The sequence below is a fragment of the Cricetulus griseus genome (genome assembly GCF_003668045.3).
Source record: "Cricetulus griseus strain 17A/GY chromosome 1 unlocalized genomic scaffold, alternate assembly CriGri-PICRH-1.0 chr1_0, whole genome shotgun sequence".
NCBI classification, from domain to species: Eukaryota; Metazoa; Chordata; class Mammalia; order Rodentia; family Cricetidae; genus Cricetulus; species Cricetulus griseus.
Window position 1 is genome coordinate 228,678,159 of NW_023276806.1, and position 23,764 is coordinate 228,701,922.

Consider the following 23,764-nt stretch of genomic DNA (forward strand, 5'->3'; position numbering starts at 1 on the left):
TTCATGCCGATTGGACCCTCTGACAACAGGCATGACCCAGGCCCGTGTGTACTGACAGTCTGCCACTGTAGTCTGCCAGTCTCTTATACTAGGTTTCTCCTGTACCCTGATGCTCTTCATGATAGTTTTGGCACAGAATTTTGAAAGCAGGAGAGGGACTTTCTGAGAAGCTAAAACATATCCAATTATTCTCTTCCCTCTAAAATTGCTTTCCAAGAGGCATTGCCACCAAGCAACAACTGAGTTATCTGAAGAGGTGTCTGAATGTCTCTTGTGGCTTCAAAACCACTCTTGTAGATCTGAGTCAGTCAGGTGGGCAGAACAGGGATCTCCAGTTGGACATATAGCTGGATGTGAAGTATAACAGTAACAAGATAAGTTGTGGTCTACTGACACTGAGGCCCGACACAGAACAGCAGTTCTTCTTTTTTTTTATTTTTGGTTTTCAAAACAGGGTTTCTCTGAGTAGCCTTGGCTCTTCTAGAACTCACTCTGTAGACCAGGCTGCCCTTAAATGAACTCACAGAGATTCACCTGCTTCTGACTCTCAAGTGATGGGACAAAAGGTGTGTGCCACCATTGCCTGGCTCAGAACAGCAGTTCTTAAAGCATGTTCTGTGGAACCCACAAGTCACTTAGATGCTTTCCTGGGGTCCATGACATCATAATATTTTCATGCTTTTATAATTCACTTGCCGTACCACTCCTGACAGTGAATTAATCTGTGGGCACATTAGTATGACTCCAGGCCAAGGAACCAATTGCAATTGGAATTATTAACAATTATATTATCCAATACCAATTACAGGATAAAACGGGCGGTTTCACTTTTTGTTTTGTTTTGTTTTGTTTGTTTTAGTTTTCGAGACAGGGTTTCTCTGTGGCTTTGCAGGCTGTCCTGGAACTAGCTCTTGTAGAGCAGGTTGCTCTCAAACTCACAGAGATCCACCTGCCTCTGCCTTCTGAGTGCTGGGATTAAAACGATTTCACTTTTTAAATGTCCTGTTTTGTTTTCTGGGTTTTGTTTGTTTGTGTGGAGACAGGGTCTCATATCTTTTACATTAGCCTCAAACTGTAACAAGCCTGTCTCAGCTCTCCAAGTTCTGAGATCAGATTTGTTTTTTTTTTTTAAAGACTTATTTATTTTTATTTCATGTATGTATGTGTCTGCCTGCTTGTCTGTATGTATACCGATTGTTTGCAGGAGACTGAGGTGGCCAAAAGAGGGCGTTAGAATAGAAAAACTGGAGTTACAAGTGGCTGTGTCCATATTTCTGATCTCCAGATTATCTAATTTTGAGGAACCTTCATTTACATTGCCACAAAACAAAATTGCTCAGTATGGATGTTGGAAATGAAAACCAGGTCTTGTGCATTTCTCCAGCCCCTATTGTTTTGGGTTTTTAATGTGATAAACGTGGGCGCATGTAACATGTGACATCTCTCTGAGGACCTCACTTATTTGTAAAAGCATATAGAGATCCTGAAAACAAAATGTTGAGATTTTCACGCACAGCTCTTGGCACTGGGTGCAGGGGAAAGAGGGTGTTAAATTCCCTGGTCTCAGGCGTGACTCTCTAGGGTCTGGTCTGCAAAAGAGGTATCTGGGGTAACAAGAAGCCAAGGGAGAGGGATCCTCCTTACCTTTGAGTTCATTTCTCCAGTAACCTTTGTCGGTCGGTGGTCTTGGTCCTTCTGCCTGAACACGTGTTCTCTCCCACTGTATAACTGAATTCTGCAAAAAGCTATTCAGCCACCATGGTCTCTCCCGATAACCCACAACCCTATACCATCCACAAAGAGGAACAAAGTTTCAATCGCTCTAGGCCTTCTAAACACCTAGGATGTCTGCCTTCCTACCGCTGCTCATTGGAGCTTTGGCCTTGACCCAGGTCCGCGCAGGTGACTGCTGGTCAGAAAGAAGAGCAAGGGCGTCGGGCGGGGAGGCAGGGACCGATTCGCCCAGCCAGACCCTCCCGCTCCTTTCTCCTTTCTGCGTCCTGAGCCCCTCCCGACCCGAACACCTCCGCAGGTCCGGGGAGGAGGGTCTGGATCTCACTGCCCTCCGCCGCCAGGCTTCCATTCCTTGCAGTTTTTTGCTACCATCGTGTCCCAGCCTGGTGTGAGGGAGCCTTCCTTCATCTTCGTCGGCTTCGTGGACGACACACAGTTCCTGTGCTACAACAACCAGGGGAAAAGTCAGAGAATGGAGCCCCGCGCGATGTGGGTGAGGCAGATGGGGCCCTCATATTGGGAGAGGCAGACCCAGATAGTCAAGGACATTGCAAAGAATTCGCTAGTGAACTTGCGGGAGGCTATGGGCGTCTACAACCACAGCGAGGATGGTGAGTGATCCCAGGGTTGGGACTGAGGTCACTACCCCTTCATAGTCTCACAGAATTCTCATGTCCCCTGGGGTGAGGTTTGACCTGAGGCTGCGGGGATTCGCGGAGACCCTGGAACTCAAGGGACTAGAGACGGGTTTTCGGGTTTTCGTGGACAGAGTTTCATTTAAGACCGGGGGCGGGGCCAGGCTCTCACGTCTTTCAGTGTGTGTCTGGCTGCGACGTGGGGCCAAAGGGGGTCTTCCTCCGCGGGTATGAGCAGCACGCCTACGACGGCCGCGACTACCTCGCCCTAAACCAGGACCTGCGCTCCTGGACCGCAGGCGACTCGGCGGCACAGATCACACTGCGCAAGTGGGAGGAGGCTGGTGTCACCGAACAGAGGCGATCCTATCTGAAGGGCGAGTGTGTGGAGTCGCTCCGCACATACCTAGACATAGGGAAGGAGACTCTTCTAGGAGCAGGTACAAGGAATCTCCTCCATCTATCCTGGGGCTGGGGTTCACGTCTCCCCAGAAAGGAGGAAGATAGGTTGGGCGGGAATACTGCTTCTCTTTTTGCATCTGAAGAGGGAAGAGTGATCCTGAGTTTCCTGATCAAACACCAGACAGAGAGACTCTCCCGAGGGATCAACCTTCTCTCAGGATGGTTGAAAGTCTGTCTGAGGAAGGCAGGAGAGAAGACCCCTGAAATAAAAACAACTGCAGCTCCCACTCTGCTGGGATTCATGGCCTCTCTCAGGCTGCTCTCTGCCCATACCCAAAGTCTTCGGAATCTGGCTCCATCGATGCCAAGTCTCTCAACCCTCACCCAATCAGGACCAGAATTTCCTTTCTCCCTTGAGATACCTTAAGTCTATCTTCTCTGAATCATCCTGATTCTAGAGCTTTCCAAGGAGTAGGTTATCACAGATGCCTGAGTCTAGACTACTGTACTGTGCTTAAATTCCTCCACCACCAAGTTCTTCTTCATTCCTGGGATAGTTACATAAATACTATGCAATTCAGGGAAGAATCTTAGATGCCTGTATTGCCCAACTCTTTCCCCTCAGATCCTCCAAAGGCATATGTGACCCATCACCCTAGACCTGAAGGAGACAGCATCCTGAGGTGCTGGGCCCTGGGCTTCTACCCTTCAGACATCACCCTGATCTGGCAGCTGGATGAAGAGGACCAGACCCAGGACATGGACCTTATTGAGACCAGGCCTGCAGGGGATGGAACCTTCCAGAAGTGGGCAGCTATGGTGGTGCCTTCAGGAGAGGAGCAGAGATACACATGCCATGTACAGCATGAAGCACTAACCCAGCCCCTTGTTCTGAAATGGGGTAAGGAGTGGTGTGGACACAGAGGTGGTCATTAGGATAAGTGGGAGCCTTTCTGCAGACCCTGCGATGCTCATGGCTAAGAGCAGGGGACCAGAGCCCACACTTCCTCTTTCCTTCCCTTCCCAGACCCTCCTAAACCCACTACACCCATCATGGGAATTATTGCTGCTCTGATTTTCCTTGGAGTTGTGTTCACTGGAGCTGTGGCTGCCATTGTGATGAGGAAGAGGAGAGGTAAGGAATGAATGGGTCTTTCTGAGGCTTTTGTCTTACTGTTACTATAAGACATACAAATTCATGTGTGATTATCCAGTCTAGGACCTTGTGTTCTTCTCATTCTAAATCATATTTGAAAACAAGCAACAAATATCTTACACCGATGTGATTGGACATGCCACGCTGGTTGGGACAGATCTCCCCGTTGGGGCTTGGGCTTTTCTGCATATCTCCCTTCTATTTCCTGATTTGGTTCTAGATCTACTGATAATAATTCTAAAAAACATTCCCTAGGTTCTGAACTCAGGAATTCTGCTAGGATTTCCTTCCAATCCTGTATCTTTCCACAATTTTTTCTTCCTACAGATAGAAAAGGATGTAGCTACATAATCTATTCTAAGAGTTGACTTTTCCCATTTTATCTCTGTCCCTTAGCCACTTGTCTCAGCTCTTGAACTCTCGTTATACTTCAGGGGAATACCCCCTCAAAGAGTTTAGAAAGAAAGCAAAGACCAAGTCCCTCTATCTTCTTCCCCAAAGTATTCCCACAGCTGAGCATACCATGAGTCCTTGGTTCCACCAGTCAAATGACCACATGCTAGACTTTGGCTCAGCACATGGTGATAAGGAAAAACTGAAACTGCAGAGGATGCTTTGGCAAGAGTAACATTGCCACATCTTTCCAGGAGCTGCAGGAAAACTGTCCCAGCCACAGTGACCAGCACCTGTGTCCAGTGGCAGGAACAGTGTGTCCTGTGAGGCCCCTGGTATTGATGGGCTGTGTGTTCTTCTCCTAGCTGTGAATACTCAAACTTGGCTCTACAATAAAATAATTTTAAAAACCTTCAACCCTCCAATATCACATATACAATTCCTTTATGTTTAATAAGTGACAAGAATATGAATTCTAATGTCTTGACCTAAAAGTAAGAAATAAACCAGGGGATTTTCATATAGCAAATAGCCAGAGGCTTCCATTATGTAAATTGTTTCTTAAGTGTTCTACCTGTAACTAAACCCATGGGAGAGTTACCGGAACTCTTTCCGCCAGCCTGGTCCCATAACGGCATCAACCCCAAATGAACATACACGATTTGTATTAATTATAAAGCTGTTGGCCACTGTCTATGGCTTCTTATTGGTTAGCTCTGTCTAAATTATTAACCCATTTCTAATAATGTAAGTGTTTCTGTGTGGTTTTTTTCTTACCGGAGAAAGGGTCCTACTGCTTACTCTTATTGCTCTCATGCCCTACATGGTGACTGACTGTGCCTCCATTTCCCAGCATCCTCCACCTCTCCTAGCCCCACCTATCTTGCTTCCCTATTTGCCAACAGTACTTAATTAATCAACCAATAAGATAAACATTTACACAGAAGACCATTCCCCATCAATGAGGAATCCTTTCTTACTTTCTCTGGAAAAATATTATATTGAGGTTGTTCTTCATTGTGGATGATGCTCTGTTGTAGGAGTTTCTTTTCTGCCTGGTCCTGCTGCCCTTTAGCCCCAAATAAACATACAGAGACTATATTAAGTATAAACTGGCTTATGGCTTAGGCTTCTTACTGGCTCTCTTAATTATTAACCCATTTCTATTAAACTATGTATTGCCACGAGGCTGTTACTCCTTCAGTTGCTACATGGTGCCTCCTGGCCACTTCTCTCTGCCTCTCCCCAGCATTCTCCTCGTCTGGTAGCCCTGCCTATACTTCCTGCCTGGCTACTGGCCAACCAGTGTTTTACTCATCAACCAGTAAGAGAAACATAAATATAGCAGGACATCCTGCATCAATGCTCTGATGATGGACACCAGTGACCACAAATCTTGTTCTAAAAATAATCAGACTTCTTCCCAGATCTGTCTTAGATAGTTGAGCATGGAGCCCAGGTGGTACTCCCTCCTTGCCTTGAGAAAGGATTTAAAAACATGTTCATTATTTATGTTTATCTGTATATGGGGGTGTATGTATGCATACCACCTGCATGAAGGAGCCTTCAGAAGTCAGAAAACTTGTTGGATCCCTCCCCCAACTGGAGTTAGAGATGATTGTGAGCCATGGTATATGTGCAAGGAACTGAACCCAGGTCCTCTCCAATAGCAGCTTGTGATCTCAACCATGAAGCCATCTCTCCAGTTATTTGTTTGTTTATTTATCTATTTATGGTTTTTTGAGACAAGGTTTCTCTGTGTAACATCTCTGACTGTCCTGAAACTCACTCTGTAGACCAGGCTGGCCTCAAACTCACTGAGATCCGCCTGCCTCTGCCTCCCCAGTGCTGGGATTAAAGGCGTGCATCATCACCGCCTGGCCAGCCAGTTATTGTTAATGAAAATTTGTTGATTTATTTTATTTCATGTATGTAAGTTTGCCTGCTTGTGTTTTTGTGACTATATGTGCATCATCGCCAGAAAAGGGAGTCTCTGGAACAAGGTGGCAGTTGTGAGTCACTATGTAGATGGTGGGAACTGGACCTTGGTCCTCTGCAAGATCAGCAAATGTTCTTAACTACTGAGCCATCCTCTAGTCCTCCCCCCTACCTTTATTTTGGCAGGGTCTCACACCGTACCCCAGGCTGGCTTGGAACTCACTATGTAACAGTGACAGCTAATCTTCATTGTCAGCTTGACTGGATTTAGAGTCTCCCAGGACTTGCAGTTCTGGAAATGTCTGTGAAGGTGTTTCCAGAGAAGATTAACTGAGGAGGGGAGGGCTGCACTGAATGTGGGTGACACCAGCCCATGGCTTGGGGGACCAGACTGAAGAAAGGCAGGGAAAAGGAGAAAGGCAGATAAGAGGCAGCATCCCCACACTCTGCTTCCTGATGCATGGAGACATGAGTCATGCCAGCCATGTGCTCCTGATGCCAGGAACTCCACCATGCCTTCCTTGTCAGGATGGGTTGTACCTGTTTAAATAAATAAATAAAAACAACAAAATAAACTCTTCTTGTTTTAAGTTGCTTCTTTCAGGTTCTTTTGTCTTTTTTTTTCACTAATGAGAAAAATGAGTGATACGACCGTTTCGATCTACCTTTTACTCCTATAAATCTTTAGCCTGCCTTAACTTGAGTGTTAGTATTGGAAGTGTGGGGAATACAATCTTCCCTAAATTATAGGGATGAATTGAGACTGGGGGAACTTGTGGGTGTATTAGCATCATATCAGGGAAACCAGGGCCAAGAACTTATGGGGCACACCCAGTCAACGAAAGGGTACATCTCCTTCATCAGAATCCCAGAAAGATGTGGACACCCAGCGCTATAATGTCATTGGCCCCACACCAGTCTGTCATTTGACACTGGGTATGTGCATCAGTGACTGACAAGAGAAATCCAGGCTGTCCCTGGGGCTTCAGCTCAGTTAAGCTGATGTGGACCATTTGAGTATAATTTGTTCACCCTGCTTTCATCCGTCTAGATCTTTGTCCATACATCTGTCCATTCCTTTCCCTAGATCTGACCCCACCTTTTGGCCTCTGCAGCTGGACTCATTTCTCAGTCTCTTGCTCAGTGTCTGACTCTATAGCAACAGCTTCTTCCACACACTGTTTGAATCCCCTGCCATATCAGTAAGACTCTATTCACATTTCTTTAAGGTTTGCTTTTATTTTCTGTGTAAAGATTTTGCTTGCATGTATGTCTATGTGTCAGATATATCCCTGGTGCCTGCAGAGACCAGAAGAGGGTATCAGATACCCTGGAGTTACAGATGCTTGTGAGCCACCATGTAAGTGCTGAGATTTGAACCCAGGTCCTCTACAAGAGCAATAAATGCTCTTAACCTGAGACATCATTCTAGCCCTATATTTACATTTCTATAAGCCCATTCTGAAGCATCACGAAATGCTACTGCAGCCTCCTTAACTTTTGTATCTATTCTGTAACCCTAACATATACATATATTTACTGTGTGATGTGTCATATTTCAGTTAATATTCGTAATTAAGATTGGAATAAAAGAGCATGAATTTGCTTCAATTAGATTACCTAAGAAAGCAAGATTATCTGCCAAATTCCTGAAATGGAAACCATCATACTCAATAAATTTATTGTTATTCAATTGTGACATTGTAGAATGTTGGGTGTTCAAAAAAGGAGAGTCACCCCAGAATGTAATTTTAGGTTCTCTGGAAGCAGGGAGGAACAGTTTCTATGAACTCAACCTTGAATCTCTGTTCAGGAGCATATTTATTGATCGTACACAAAGACTGTGTTTGGGGTACAAGTTCCTCATACCAAAACCTCTTTGGTCTCTATGTTCTCTGAAAGAAATCATGACACCCCCAAAACTTTAATCCATATTGTGTACTGTTTGCAGTACCCAATAATTCAAGACCTCCAAGTGTGACCAGATGGTCTTGTGACCAAAGCCATGCAAGGGATGGAAAACTTCCTCAGAAACTCTACAAATTATAGAAAACAATCACTGTTCTCTACTATGATTTTTTCAAGGTCTAGATACCTTCAACAAACACTAATGCATTTTTTTTTGAGACAGGGTTTCTCTGTGTAGCTTTGGAGCCTGTCCTGGCACTGGCTCTGTAGACCAGGCTGTCCTCGAACCCACAGAGCTCTGTCTGCCTCTGCCTCCTGAGTACTGGGAGTGTGCACTACCACCACCTGGCTCACTAATACATTGTTGTTACCCTAGATACAGTGAGGAACAACTATTACATTCTAATGTTTACCCTAGATACAATGACTCTACTAGATTCCCACTACATGGAAAAATACAAGCATGGTTGATTCTGGAGCCAATTGTAAGCAACAATATCCCGGGACACAGATTTCAGTTACTCCAAATTCCATGTCCTAAAATGGCAACAGCTTTATGAAGTTTTCATAGTAACAGAACAAGAACAACAGGTATAAACCAGCACATCTTAAAAATACATTGATGGAAACATCAGGCAGGCAGATTGCATCAATGCAGGAAAATCTCTGTTACAGATTTCAGATGCTATCTGATGACATGGGTTGGTGGAAGCTAGGAGTCTGCTTGTACATTCCAAAAGGATTTACCTAATAGTTGCAAAGATGTCAGGTCACACATACAGGGGAGCAATAATGGATATTTATGGGACTAGGATAGCCGAAGATAATTTGGCTCTCTGGACCATGACAATCTAATCAGTCCACAATACAGACGTTCTTTTTAAAAAATTGTTATTATTTTTCTTTTATGTGCATTGGTGTTTTGACTGCATGGCTTTTTTCCTGCACATTTTCTACAACTGTTTACAGTCCTTCCTTACTGACCCTAACTCAAAGGCATTACTCTCCTCCATATATTACTCCAGACAGCAGCTGCCAAGATTATGGCTTATTGGTGCTGTTGTCCTCCTACCCCCATCCCCAGCTCCAGCCAAAACAAAGGAAATGGTGCCAGAGCGCCCTTCTGAGTAGAGTCTGGTTTTGTTACTGTTTTTGTTGTTAGCCTTAATTTTTTTTCTTTCTTTAATCAAGAAGAATTCACAAATGGGAACCCGTTATTCCCCAGTAATGTTTGAACACCCACACGTTCCTTTTGGCTGTATGTGGGGATTTCAGAGAACTCACTCAGAGTCATCGTGATTCGTTTCCCCACACAACCACAATGCTATAAAACTCCACAGAGAGGAACAAAGACCTAATCTCTTCAGGTTCTCCAAACACCTAAGATGGGGTCCGCGGTGCCACACACCCTCCTTCTGTTGCTGGCGGCCGCCCTGCCCCCAACTCAGGCCTGCGCGGGTAAGTGCGGGATGGAGAGAGAAATCGCCTCTGAGGGCACCTGGCGGGGACCGCACCCGGAAAGCCATGACTCCGCCCTCGCCCAACTAGACCACCCCTCTCCCCAAGAAGGGCAGCCCCTGCCAGGTTCTCTTTTCCTGTCCTCGCCGTTGCCGGGAGCCCCGCGTCCTGCACCCCTCCCTGCGGGTACCCCACTTTCCCGGTCTGGCCGGGTGCAGGGTCACCGCGCAACGCCCCTAGGCTCACACTCCCTGAGGTATTTCTCCACCGCCTTCCACAATCCTGACAACAACAAACCTCGGGTCATGGTCGTGGGCTACGTGGACAACACGGAGATCTTGAGCTTCGACAGTGACGAGGCGAGTCAGCAGGTGAAGCCGCGGGTGCCGTTTATGGCTCAGGACCGAGAGCACTTGGAGGAGCTGACGCGCCTAGGCAGGCGCGTCTTAATAGTTGGCCGAATTGAACTGAGGATCCTGTTCAGCTACCGTAGCCAGAGAGAGAATGGTGAGTGACCCTAGATTAGTCTACAGTTTCCACATAATCCTAGGGCCATGGAAACATACGTTGGGTTAGTGAAATCCGCAAATTAAACCACCCTGGAGAAGCTGGAGGAAATTTATTGGGGTTTCATTTCACTTTGAAAGAGGCTTTGACCAATCATGTTCAGGCTATGTGTAATGAGTGGGACTAACCTAGGAGACCTTGCTGACCTCCCTGGCTGCAACAGGGTCTTTGACTATCCAGGAGCTGTGTGGCTGCGACGTAGGGCCGGACCACCGCCTCCTCCATGGGTATAAGCAGATAGCTTATGAAGGCCAGGATTACATCTCTCTGACCGAGGACATGCGCTCTTGGACCGCTGTGGATATCAAGGAGGCTCAGATCACCCGGCGCAAGTGGGAGGCATCTGGCTTTGCAAAGTTATTTAGGTCTTTCTTCGAGGGCAGTTGTGTGGCGTGGCTTCTGAGATACCTGGATAAAGGGAAGGAGATGCTGCTGCGTGCAGGTACGAGGGGTAGGGTAGCTTCTATAGGCCCTTGAGCAGAGTTTATGGGAAGGAAAGAGAATAGGGCCAATTCTTAAGTATCCACTTACTGTAAAACACTGTCCCCCGGGCGTGACACAGACTGTTAATGTTTCAAAATCAGAATAGCTGCGATCACCTCACTGGGGATTCTAGCCATTCACACCCTCCTATGCTCCTGAAACACAAGGAATCCCAACAGCTGCAACTGGTCTACAGAATTAGTAAGTGTATATTGGAGTTAGGAGGTTAACTGATGGGCTGGGGGTAGTGGCTGATGCCTTTAATCCCAACATTTGAGAGGCAGGAGGATGAATGAGTTTGAGGCCAGCCAGCCTTGTCTACATAGTGAACTCCAGGACAGCCAGGATGGCTGGGGTGGGGAAGGGGGTGTTGTTAATTGATGGAATACACCCATGACTGACTCCAGTGAGGCAGGTTTTTTGAGTATCAAGTAACTCCTCACCCATGTGTCTGTAAGTAAGTGCCAATAAATTTATGGGATTGCCAAATTAGTGTTGGATGGTAAAGATGGACTTGGATGGACTCCTCCCTTTGGTCTGTTGCTGGAGTTCTAGCTAGGGTGAATAGATGTATGTTCCTATCTCTCCAGAAAAAGTAATAAAAACACTCAACACCTGAGTGGGAACACAGCAGGCCCAAAGATGGGTTTGGGAGGATCAGTTTCATGGTTCCTGCTCTGGGATAAAAGACATGCAAAGGAAGTGAAACCATCCATGGGGCAAGGTACCGTTGTGGTCTGCTTTCTCCATGTGGAGTGGAATGGCAGTGACAGCTGTGCTGCCCTTGGAATGGATGATAAGACTGGCATCTGAGACCATTCCATCTGATGGTGGATGGATATCTGTGCTGGGAACCTCAGGGTAGTTGTCTTCCTCTACCTGGCATGAAATTCATCTCATGAGCACCAAGAACAGCAGTTTCTGGAGTAACACCTGTGGGGCACTGGCAGGATCCTCAGCAGATAGAGGCAACAGCTGTGCTGTGGGCAATGTGACTAGGAGGCTGAGTCACCTTCCCAGAAAGAACTTGCCCACCTAAGGGAGAATTACGATGAGCAAAAGCAATGCAAATGCTACTTTTTGTGCCTACCTGGTTTCCAGATCTCACAGGATCCACCCTTCTTTCAAGCACTGTATGAGTTGCTTCTCTCATTCTTGTGACAAAATTCCTGAGAAGAATCAACTTCAGCTCCAATCATCAGCTAGCAATTCATTAGGGGGACTTAGTGGTGGGAGCAGCTCAGAGCCATAGCCTAGAAACCTTGCTCACATCTGGGCAGATCAGGAAGCAGAGAGTAGCTAGAAACAGACTGTAACCCTCAAGGCCTACCTCCCAGTGACCAACTCCCTCCAGCTAGACCCTACATCCTAAATATTCCACTGTGATCATGAGCATTACAGGATATAAACCAAGGCTTCATACACCTGATCCATGGGGGGGGCACTTTATATTCAAACAATAATAGAGATTCAATCTATTCAGGGATGGAGGGGTACCAATTCTGAAAGAGTCAGTGGCTTTTGATGCCAGCACCTGTCTCTGCCAGCGTTTACAGATCAGTTCTAGCTACTCAGAATCACCGGGTTTTAACCCACTCAGAGGTGTATAGAACTTCCCAAAGAATAGATAGTTCTACATCCTGAGTCCATGCAGTAAGTTCCAGTCTCCAAATCTCCAACCCAACTCTGGGGATGGTCACATGATCAGTACTCAAGTGGTCCACAGGAAGGAACAGAAGGTTGTTCTTCTCTGACTCTTCTCCCCAGAGCCTCCAAAAACAAATGTGACTCATCACCCCAGACCTGAAGGAGAGGCCACCCTAAAGTGCTGGGCCCTGGGCTTCTATCCTGCGGACATCACCCTGATCTGGCAGAAGGAGGAGGAGGACCTGACCCAGGACATGGATCTTATAGAGACCAGGCCTGCAGGGGATGGAACCTTCCAGAAGTGGGCAGCTGTGGTGGTACCTTCAGGAGAGGAGCAGAGATACACATGTCATGTGAATCATGAGGGGCTGCCTGAGCCCCTCATCCTGAGATGGGGTAAAGGGGTGGGGGGCACAGAGTCTGTCCTTAGGGAAAGCAGAAGCCCTTCTACAGACCCTGAGCAGGGTCAGGGTCCCTCACTTCTCTCCTCTCCTACTCTCTCTCCCAGAGCCTCCCCCCTCTCCCACCCCCCCTATCATGGGGATCGTTGCTGGTCTGGTTCTCCTTGGTGTCTTGGTCACTGGAGCTGTGGCTGCCATTGTGATGAGGAAGAACACAGGTAAGATAAAGACAGATTTTTGAGATTTGGGCCTTGCTGAGAAATTTCAAGCCCTAGATGCAAATGTGCCCATCTCCTGTTTTGTTACTGTGAAGTGTATCCATTCACATGTGCTTAGCCACTTTGGAATCTTTCTTATTTCATTTTATTTTATTTTATTTTTCTAACTCTGTAAGGAACACCTGAAACTAGAGGACAAAGGTTTCACATTGAGGATTGTGGTGGTGTGGACACAAATCTGAGGCAGAGTCTCCAGGAAACAAGCCTCTGGGGGGAAACTTGATCCTTTACTCATGTTTGCTGACCCTGTTCTAGGTCTGTTTGTGACCATACCCTGGCTAGGACCAAGAGTTCCCTCTGGCACCAACTCATTTTGCATTCTTTTCTGTCTTTATCCTCCCAGAGATGGAAAAGGATGTAGTTAGATAATGTTTGTCATTTTATTTCCACCCCTTGGTTTTGTGTCCTGGCATTAGAACTCCCTTGTCCCTGAAAGTCTAAAAAGGAAGCAGAGACCTAGTCCCCCGCCCCGCATCACTCTGCTAAACATCCCTGCAGCTGGGTACAGCTTGAGTCTTTGGCTTGTATGGGACCTTGTACCTTGTATGAGACCTGGTGTTGATGGGCTTTTGTGTTCTGTTCCTAGAAACAAAGACTCAAGTTTGGGGTTTTTGATTTTTCTAAAGTAAAAAAAAAAATCTGTAAGGCTATAATTTCACATATAAAATTTCTTTATGTTTAAGTGATAAGAATTTCCATTATTTGTATCTGTAAGTCAGAAATCTGTCTAGGGAGTTTTCAGATAGCAACCAGGCAGGGACTTTCATTGTGTAAATTGCTTACTATTTCTCATACCTGAGACTAAGCCCCATAGGAGAGAAAACAATGTGTACCTGTCAGCATGACAGCTCAGGGCCACTGACATTTGGGACTGACTTTTTTGAATGATGATTGACATCCGTGGCCTCAAACCTCATTCTAGAATTCTCAGGCCTCTTCCCAGACTCCACTGTCTTAGACTGTAAAGTGGGGAGACCAGATATTATTTTTTTCTTTTTCTTTTTGGCAGGGTCTCACACCGTACCCCAGGCTGGCTTGGAACTCACTATGTAGCAGTGACAGCTAATCTTCATTGTCAGCTTGACTGGATTTAGAATCTCCCAGGACTTGCAGTTCTGGAAATGTCTGTGAAGGTGTTTCCAGAGAAGATTAACTGAGGAGGGGAGGGCTGCACTGAATGTGGGTGACACCAGCCCATGGCTTGGGGGACCAGACTGAAGAAAGGCAGGGAAAAGGAGAAAGGCAGATAAGAGGCAGCATCCCCACACTCTGCTTGCTGATGCATGGAGACATGAGTCATGCCAGCCATGTGCTCCTGATTCCAGGAATTCCACCATGCCTTCCCTGTCAGGATGGGTTGTACTTGCTTAAATAAATAAATAAAAACAACAAAATAAACCCTTCTTGCCTTAAGTTGCTGTAATAAAGTAATTTAAGAATAGACTAAAAATAAGACCAAGGGTAATTTTATCAGAGTTAAAAAGGAAAATCTCAGGGCAAGCAAAGTCTCAACAGCTTCCTGGAGGAGGAGAATGGAGCATAGAAGGGATAAAGGCCATTTTAAACCAGCATGGAGGTCAGGCACACGGCAGATAAGCAGCCACATGGCAAGGAAGAGAAATGCTGAAGAGAAGACCGGAAGTGTTGAGGAAAGCACTCTCAGAGAAGAGATGGAAGAAGGGAAAGGACTAATTCAGAAATTGGGCAGACTCACAAACCTACATGGCTATGGCCCATCAGCTACTGCATTAGGAGCTGGGATTCTGGGGAGAAAAAATAAGGTATCTCATTAGAGGACTAATTATTTTGCCTATCTCTTTAGCATGGATGAAGGTGAGCACACCTTCTTATGAGTGTCCCTAGGCCAAGGAATGATGCTGCCCAACTGTAATCCTAGGCTTCCATCCAGCCCAGAGACTCTATTCTCTTGCCAAGAGTCTTTTCTACTCTAACACTTAGTCATTTCAACCTTGTACAAATATGTGTTGAAGAAGAATTTCTGCTAAAGAAATAAAACATGGAATTTGCCACTTCCATAAGGGTAGAACTACAAAACTGTCAACCACTTTGGCAAGAAATAAGCCTCCCAGAAAAGCTGCTTTCTCTAGAGATGATAGAAACATATAGTCTGTCTAAAATATAAAGTCTCACAATGGTCCCTTTATAGGTACCTGTGTATCCCAGATGGCCTGGAACTCACAGAGATCAGCATGCCAAATGCTGGACACTTACATTTTGATATATTTTATGTGTATGTGTATTTGTGTGTATGCATGCATGCCATGGCCTGAGTATGGAGGTCAGAAGACAACTTTTGGGAGTCAGTTCTCTCCTTAGGTCATGTAGGTCTCCGGGATCAAATGCAGGTTGTCAGGCTTGGCAGAAAGCCCCTGTACCTCTTACTGACCCCTCATCTGAATTCTTTTGATAGAGAGTACACGTACAACAAGGCTTAGCAAAGATAAAAGTGAGATACCCATGGTAAGACCCCAAGAGGCCCTCACTGTGCTCTTTTAGTCTCTGGATTCTCACCAGCAAGTCTCAGATAAATTTCAAAAACTTTGTTATGGAAGTTTAGTGCCATTGTTTTAATATCATAAGGATGTAAGAATGTAGTTTGGGGGGCTGGAAAGATGGCTCAGAGGTTAAGAGCACTGACTGCTCTTCCAGAGGTCCTGAGTTCAATTCTCAGCACATGGTGGCTCACAACCATCTGTAATGAGATTTTCTGGCCTGCAGGCAGAACACTGTATACGAAATAAATAATTTTTTTAAGAATGTAATATTGGAAGCAGAGGCCAGTGGATCTTTGCAAATTCAAGGTCAACCTGGTCTCTGGGTCAACCATCACTACATAGTGAAACCCTGCCTCAAAAAAAATTGTTAGAATTCAGCTGTTGCTCAGGCTGTGATATCTGCATCACCCTCCCACTCTCATAGATACCATTGAGATATTGTCTATACATTTCTGGCTAATAGACCTGCAGGTGTCAGGATTTCTCACTTAGGGAAGTGAGTTTATATCTAAGTGGGCATCAGTGACCACACATCCTGCTGTCTGTGCCCCTACCTTCCTCTTACCTGGAATTCGGAGCCTGACCAGGCTTGTGCCTTGCAACCATCTCAGTTCTCAGAGAGCTATAAAATGGGACCCCCTGCTTCTGCCACAACTCTGATTCCTCTCTTCAGAGGTCCCAGACATGCTGTCTGTCTCTGGTGCTGAGACCTAATCTCCTCTCAGAGCTCTACCATGTTGTTGTCTGCCTGTGACATTAATAAGCTCCTTACCTTCAGCAATCCATCTCAGTGTCCATCTTGAATTCACAACACAGATGTTTCAAAGAAAGAATTCTGCTTCCGTACCCTCAAGCCTCATACATTCCTTTCTTTATAGAAACCTTACTGGTTGAAAAGAAAAAAAAAAAAATCCCTGTGGAATCACACACACCAGGTAGGACTGTCACTGATTACGGACCAGTGGGTGCAACCTAGGAAAGGAACAAAGCTTTCCCTTTAGAAGCCCAGCAACGCCTCTCACAAGACACAAGAAATTTCCCTTTTCAACGGGATTTCTGATTTACTTCTACACCTCTGAACTCAATGTTTTAAATGGACTCACACATCAAATCTACCAATGTAGCAAATTCTACAAATTCTAGTTGGTATTAATAACAAAAACCCAGAGACAGATATTGGGGTTAAAGTTGAAAATCAGAGAAGCAAAGCTGCCAGTCACTGCTCTCACCTCTACCAATGCCCAGACGGAAGAGGTGATCAACCGAACCTCAGACTGCACTGAGCTCCAGTCTCCTCCTGCCTTATATCCCTCTCTAGTGCTGGGATTAAAAGTGTGCAGTCCCAAGTGCTGAGATCACCTTTGTGTGAGCGCTGTTTCTCTTTTAGACTGGATCAATTTCATGTAGTTCAGGGTGGCCTTGAACTAATACAGATCCCTCTACCTTTGTCTCCTGAGTGTTGGTGTTAAAGGAGTGTGCCACCACTGCCTGGCCTCTATGGCTAACTAGTGTAGCTAGCATTGCACTCTGATCTTCAGGAAAGCTTTATTTGTTATATAATAAACAAAATATCGCCACACATAAATTAGAAAAAGATTTCAGAGCCATGAATTCTTTTTATCCCCTTATATTGACATGTCCTGGTTTACAGTCATCTTTCTCTACTCATTTTTCTTTTAGATTCCTTTTTCTCCGACTTGCCATTTCTCTTTGATTTGTATTTAAAGGGAGAAAATTAATGTGGAGTTGAATACCCCAAGTACACTGTGAATTTCCTTTAGTATTTTAATCAATACTTAACTATGGTTCAGATTCTATAGCCTTCATCCAAGGCTTCAATCATGTACATTATGTTGATAATTCCTTATTATGTAACAAAACAAACAGGGTATCCTATCAGGCTCTCATATTTCAGAAAGCTCTTACTGAATGAAGTCATGGGTATTCTAAATCTAAACATTAATGGCTGCAAAAACCTGCTGTAACTTAGGACATGACATACCTCTGGATACTCCAAAGTCCACTTGAAAAATGCTTAGAGTTGATTTTGTCCAAACTATTCTTCCAGAAAAAATGAGATCAGGACAATTAATTGGAGCACCAGCCCCACAGGTAATCATAGACTACCAGTGCCAATTCCCAAGCCCCAGAAGCAGACAACACCATGGAGTAGATAGCTATCCCCAACATCACAGATCAGGACCCATATACTTCCTTCCTCATAGGGTTCTCCTGAAGAGAAGACTTTTAAACACTTTTTCTTGAAAAAAAAAAAAACTTTTCTCTTATTATCTGACTTATTACATCGGTGGAAGTGTTACTATGGGGGCTTCAAATTTTCCCCTCCCTCCACCAATCACATGCACTTTTGTTGGGACTCTGTCTGACCCGGTGTTCTTCCTGATCATGTCCAAAGCAACCTCTAGAAAGCTCTGTGCATTTCTTCCTCCCTATGCCTTCCTTTTTCTGTAGGAATAACATATTATTAACTGAAGTTCCTGTAAAGCAGCTACCATCACTAATCCCTGAGTGTAAGCTAGGTCCATATCTGAAAAATTCTTAATGAACTCGCCTACGTCAGTCCTCTTCCTGTGAGGCCTTAGTGAGGTCTGGCATGCAGTACCAGCATTCTCATAAGTTAGCTGTTTCACAATCAAAGTTCTAACACCTGTGTCTCTAACCTTTTTGGATTAAGTCCACACAGGCCTAGAAACAAATTTTGAACTAATTCCCTAGGTCCTTGCCTGCTCTCTATAACAAATATTCTCTTCCTGACTGGCAGGTCTTGGTTACCCACTTTCAATTTCCTAGGGGTGAGGCTTCTACAGCAATATTCCCTATCAGCCTCTGGGTAAAAATCGCTGTTGGTCCATACTGGACACAAGCCATTTTTAATTCCTTGAGCTGTTTGAATGGTATTGGCACATGCATCCTGCTATGTTCCCCTGAGCCTTTCTCTCTCTGATCCGAGGAAACCTGTAAATTTCTTATCTGCTGTAAGCAATTTCATAAAATTTCCAATTCTCTTAGCTCTTACTGAATTTTACCATTGAGTATTTGCCTTTCTGTATTCCCAGTTTAAAATGAAGGAGATGAAGACTCCCTCCATCTAGGTATTTATTAACTCTCTCTCCCTGCTGATCCCAATCATTTGTCCTATATATTCTTTACCATCCAGCCACCCCTAAGGAGGCTCAGAGTTTCTGTTCTCCATTATATTCCTAGATATCTCCCGAGGGCCTGCGTGTATGTGAGGCTGCACCTATGTCTTCCCAAGCCTCTGCACAACTTGAAATGCTGCGTCACGGCGGTGACTTTTACAAGTGGGAAGGATCCTTTTAAAACTCTTAAAACTCAAAAATCTTCTGTACGTGGCTTTCATTTTGTTTTACCTCTCCTGGCTATTAAACTATGTCCAAGTAAATAAATATACAATCATCTGAGTAACAATTACCTGCCTGATTTCTCTAATTATATACATTTTACTTTCAAGGCTAACTTACTTCTCTTTACCATCTGGCTAATATTCCTGTTTTATATTTACAATTACCTATATTTTTTTATTCCGGAGTTTAACACACTACATTTTACCATTTTATCATCTGACTGACATTTCAGTCTCACATCTACTTTGTGGGTTAAATAACCCGCTTTACCTATTTTCATCAGCTGCTGGCTGACATTTTCCTATTTGTGCACCTTCTATTACTTTAAGGGTTAAATAACCCACTTTACCACTCTTGTCAGCTGCTGGCTGACATTTTCATCTTATATATATTTTTGTGCACATTTCTGCTTTAAGGGTTAAATAACCTGATTTATCTTTTTTTTTCAGCTGCTGGCTGACGTCTTCCTATTTTATATTACACATGTCTATTTTCTATTTCTACAATTATATACAGTTTTATTCCTGACTTAATGCTGTTCACTCACCACATTTGACCACTTCTTTCTTCTTTTTCCTGCACGAGCTTCTTCTCCAACCAGTTCTACCGCGATGACTATCTCTTCCAAGTGTCCACACCTTTGCCTTGTCCATTGCTTCTTTGGTGTCTTTTTCTTCGTGGTGTCCATGGCTTCTTCTTCCCATGTTGGGCACCATTTTGTCGTGACCCAGCATGTCTCAGCTCCAAGCTACAACAGCCATGAGGTTCTGCTTGAGTGGGGGAGCATGGGCTTGAAACCTCCTAGCAATCCAGTGGCAATAAAGACCAAACATAGGCATCTTGTCATCTTTAGAGAGCTCTTAGTTCCATGTTGTAAAACTACTTTTCTTTATTTACCATCTTTTTGGCTGTTTCTTAACCGTGCCTCCATGGCCATGAGGAGACCACTTCTTTCCTTCTGTTCTCCTCTCTGGTAGCTGGCCCCTCACCTTTTGTCCTACTTGTTACTTACACACCTCGCACCTCTGCCCAGGTGCAGGCCTATTCAGATGCTTAGGCCCATAGAGATGCAAACTAGGAGACATTCCCCACTGAGGCCATGTCACTCAATAGCAAATCAGTTAGCATCTGCTGTTCAATGCACACAGGAGCTCCTGGTTCCTGGAACCCCTAGAAATTGCTCCTGACACTTGTGGCCAGGGAAGCATGGTTCAGAAACAGCCAGGAAGAGACTCTAGTTTTGCAGCATGGAACTGAGAGCTCTCTAAAGATGACAAGATGCCTGTGTTTGGTCTTTGTCGTCGTTGGGATGCTAGGAGTTTCCAAGTCCATGCTCCCCCACTCAGGCGGAACCTCATGGCCTCCGTGGCTTGGGTCTGAGACATGCCAAGCCACAACAGTTTAGATCATAAACAAAATATCATCACGGTGAGTACATTTTCTAAAGTCATGATCTTTGCATATATTTGAAAATGTTTCTCCAATACTGTTTATATGCTCCTGGTTTAGTTTTGGTAGGTCACATATATCAAGAAATTTATCCATTTCTTCTAGATTTCAAAATTTATTACAATACAGGTTTTGAAGTATCACTTAAAAATACTCTGAATTTTGTTACTATTTGATGTAATGATTTGTTATTTCTGAATTTATGAGTCCACTGCATAACAAAGATTAGCCTTAAACTTGTAATTTGCTTCAGCCTCCTGGGGACTGGGATTATAGGTAAGTGCCACCATATCAATTATTTTTACTACAATTATACTGATTATATTTACTTGCAAATGAAGGTGACATTGTGATAGCTTAAAGGAAAAAAATTACAATGCAGGCTACACTGGTTCACATCAGTTATCCACCTACCAGAGAGGATGAAATAGGGAGATTATAATTTGGAGGCAACTAGGCAAGTTAGGGAGACTATGTCAAAAAGCAGAGAGTGTTAGGGATGTGGCTCAGTGGTAGAGAACTTCCTGTCACAGATCTGGCCCTATATTTAATCCTCAGTATAAAGGAACCAAAAAGGAGGAAGCCCAGCAAGATTTCTTAGCAGGTAAGTATGCTTGTTCTGATGAAAGCCTGATGACTGCCCCCCAACACACACAAACACACACACACACACACACACACACACACACACACACACACACACACACACACACACCCAGGCGAGTTCTTCATCCCAGCTTCCCATGGTGGGATGAGAGATACATAGAAGACTCTCCTGGCAGCTCATAGGTCAGCTATGCTGGAGCACACAGAACAGTGCAAACAACAAAAGAGAGCCCATCTGAACAATGTGGAAGGAAAGAAGTTGTTAGAAGACCTCTGAGGGAGGATCCTCCCTTCACGGGAAGGAGCTCACTGGAACATCTCCATCTCCCTGGCGATTGTAGCCACCAGAGAGTACTTCAACCAGACACTTCAACCCTTGATGGCCAGATTCTTGGTTCCTCAGATCCCCTAACGATGGTTACAAGCCACCCATCATGGGTGTGGGAACTAAATTTGGGCCCTTTGCAAGTACTCTGAACTACCGATTCATTTCCATAGCCCATGCTTCTGCTTCTTGAATCCTGAGTTTGCACCACCACATCAAGTTTTATGGGATGATGATGAAGCCCAGGCAAGCACTCTGCTGTGTTACAACACCAGCTCCAATTTCTTACTGTAGTGCAGCTGGTCTGAAACTCCCCATAGTCTTCCTGCCTCAGGCTCCTGAATATTGAGATTTTAGAGGTGTGAGACACTATGCCTGTACAAAAGCAAAACTTTAACAAGGAGTCTAGTTCCCCTTCAGTGACCACAGAGTTTGCTTTCAAACATTTACGGGTATTATAAAAAGTAGGACAGTGGACGAGTAGCTGGCTTGCCTTTAAATGACAGGACATATCCCCAAGGATCAGTATATGCCATGTGAGTTGAATATGCCATGTGGGCAAACAACCTTGATTATACCCCAAGGCCACTCACAGTTAGAGCAGATTAGGAACTAGAATCTTAAAGATAGTGGTGTGACTTTTTTCCACTCTCTGCTAACAGAAATTATGACAGTCACAACTGACCTTTTTTCTCTTTTATGTGTCAGACTGCTAGGTAGCTAGTTAAATTTTAGGAGGACCCCCTCCCCTCATAATCAGTAGCTTAGAAAAGTGAGGACTGGTGATGAAGGAGAATGGGAATAAGAAGGAGAAAGAAGACTGGAAGATTTTGAAGAAGGGGATGAGGATGCAGGTGAAGAAGATGAAGGCAATGATGAAGACAAGAGGAAAGGACGACGACGAAGGAGGTAGCAAATATAAAACAACAACAACAGCAACAACAACAACAACAACAGCAACAACAACAGCAACAACAACAGCAACAACAACAACAACAGCAACAACAACAACAGCAACAACAGCAACAACAGCAACAACAACAACAGCAACAACAGCAACAACAGCAACAACAACAACAACAACAGCAACAACAGCAACAACAACAGCAACAACAGCAACAACAGCAACAACAACAACAACAGCAACAACAGCAACAACAGCAACAACAACAGCAACAACAGCAACAACAGCAACAACAACAACAACAACAACAGCAACAACAGCACAACAGCAACAACAACAACAGCAACAACAACAACAACAGCAACAACAACAACAGCAACAACAACAACAACAACAGCAACAACAGCAACAGCAACAACAACAACAACAACAACAACCCACCAATTGATTCTAGTCTTTAAATTTTTTCTTTCTCCTTTTTTTATTTTCTCCAGTTCCTGGGAGTGAGTTGTAGTTATTTCTCCCTTTCCCTCTTGTGTTCACTTGCCTATTTTTGAGATTCTTGAACACCAGGGTTCTCAACTTATATAACTGAAAATACCCTGAGCAAAATAAAATGGGAAAAAATCTCCACCTTTCTCTTCTACATTCATTTTTATCCCTTCTTGTGCCAGATGGTGGAATCAACATACCCTCTCTACTCTACTTCAGTTCCTTAGAAGACAGATTATGACTGGCTATGCCACAATTTCCCATGGGCACACTGAGACCACTAGGAAGTCAGTTTATGCCATTAAGAATATTGCTCTTTCTAGAACTTTCTTTTAGGCAAAAGAAAACATTCACACAACTAAAATGACTCCAAATGACAAGTATGGAGTTTGACAAGAAATTGGCACAATCTGGAAACTACATATTCTTAACTTCTGCTGGTACTCTATGTGCCAGCAGATGTTATCATGACTGATTTGTTGCTGGTTGCTCACTTTCCCTCTAACGTTGCTAGAGTTAAGTAGCTAAAATAGATGAGGTGGGGGTTGCACAGCTTTAATCCCAGCACTGGGGAGGTAGAGGCAGGTGGATCTCTGAGTTCAAGGCTAGCCTGGTCTACAGAGTGAATTCCAGGACAGCCAGAGCTACACAGAGAAACAAAACTAAAACTATATGCATAGCACATTATAGGCCTACAGATACTAAGCATAGAGCCTCAAATGCCCTCATTCTTTTTGTGCCCAATTCATAATCTGGTCTTATCTCTGAATAATACTATTAATTTCCCATAACCTAAAATGGATAAATGGCTTCAAAGGAGTCCAGATATCATGAAGGATCCTGGCCAAATGGACTTCTTATGACCTCTTACACTTTGGCTTGCACACATCTTCTATAAAATGGGATATATGTGCTCCTCAAAACATATTTGGTTTTTCGCTGGGTTTCTTACATCAGAAAGAACTTTACGTAGTACCACTAAACCACCCAACTAACATCAAAATGAAAGAAAAATGTCCTCCTGAATTCATGTGAATCAAAGCAAATGAGATCAGGACAATTGTAGGGCCAGCCCTAATAGGGCTT

The 23,764-nt window shown here is 44.4% G+C and overlaps 2 protein-coding genes across 2 annotated transcripts; both read left to right on the plus strand.

Moving 5' to 3' along the window:
* Positions 1-264: 264 nt before the first annotated feature.
* On the plus strand, positions 265-3,917 carry LOC100751378 (popy Class I histocompatibility antigen, A-1 alpha chain-like). The gene is made up of 6 exons (XM_027388637.1): positions 265-293; positions 1,844-1,902; positions 2,076-2,345; positions 2,534-2,809; positions 3,397-3,672; positions 3,799-3,917. Exons 1-6 carry the CDS (start codon positions 265-267, stop codon positions 3,915-3,917), a joined length of 1,029 nt encoding a protein of 342 aa, XP_027244438.1.
* Positions 3,918-9,542: 5,625 nt separating this feature from the next.
* LOC100751667 (saoe class I histocompatibility antigen, A alpha chain-like) lies at positions 9,543-13,369 on the plus strand. Its single transcript, XM_035451413.1, has 6 exons — positions 9,543-9,624; positions 9,865-10,131; positions 10,355-10,633; positions 12,442-12,717; positions 12,830-12,940; positions 13,344-13,369. The coding sequence occupies exons 1-6, from the start codon at positions 9,552-9,554 to the stop codon at positions 13,367-13,369; spliced, it is 1,032 nt and encodes a 343-aa protein (XP_035307304.1). The 5' UTR covers positions 9,543-9,551.
* The last annotated feature ends 10,395 nt before the right edge of the window (positions 13,370-23,764 follow it).

What these genes read in the sequence shown, in the direction of transcription:
- LOC100751378 (XM_027388637.1), top strand. Translation starts at nt 265, where the DNA reads ATGTCTCTTGTGGCTTCAAAACCACTCTT. An exon ending in CTTGACCCAGGTCCGCGCAG is followed by an intron (nt 1,903 to 2,075) that starts GTGACTGCTGGT and finishes CTCCGCCGCCAG; the next exon opens with GCTTCCATTCCTTGCAGTTT. An exon ending in GCCCCTTGTTCTGAAATGGG is followed by an intron (nt 3,673 to 3,798) that starts GTAAGGAGTGGT and finishes TTCCCTTCCCAG; the next exon opens with ACCCTCCTAAACCCACTACA.
- LOC100751667 (XM_035451413.1), top strand. Translation starts at nt 9,552, where the DNA reads ATGGGGTCCGCGGTGCCACACACCCTCCTTCTGTTGCTGGCGGCCGCC. An exon ending in CCCAACTCAGGCCTGCGCGG is followed by an intron (nt 9,625 to 9,864) that starts GTAAGTGCGGGA and finishes CAACGCCCCTAG; the next exon opens with GCTCACACTCCCTGAGGTAT. An exon ending in CCGTAGCCAGAGAGAGAATG is followed by an intron (nt 10,132 to 10,354) that starts GTGAGTGACCCT and finishes TGGCTGCAACAG; the next exon opens with GGTCTTTGACTATCCAGGAG.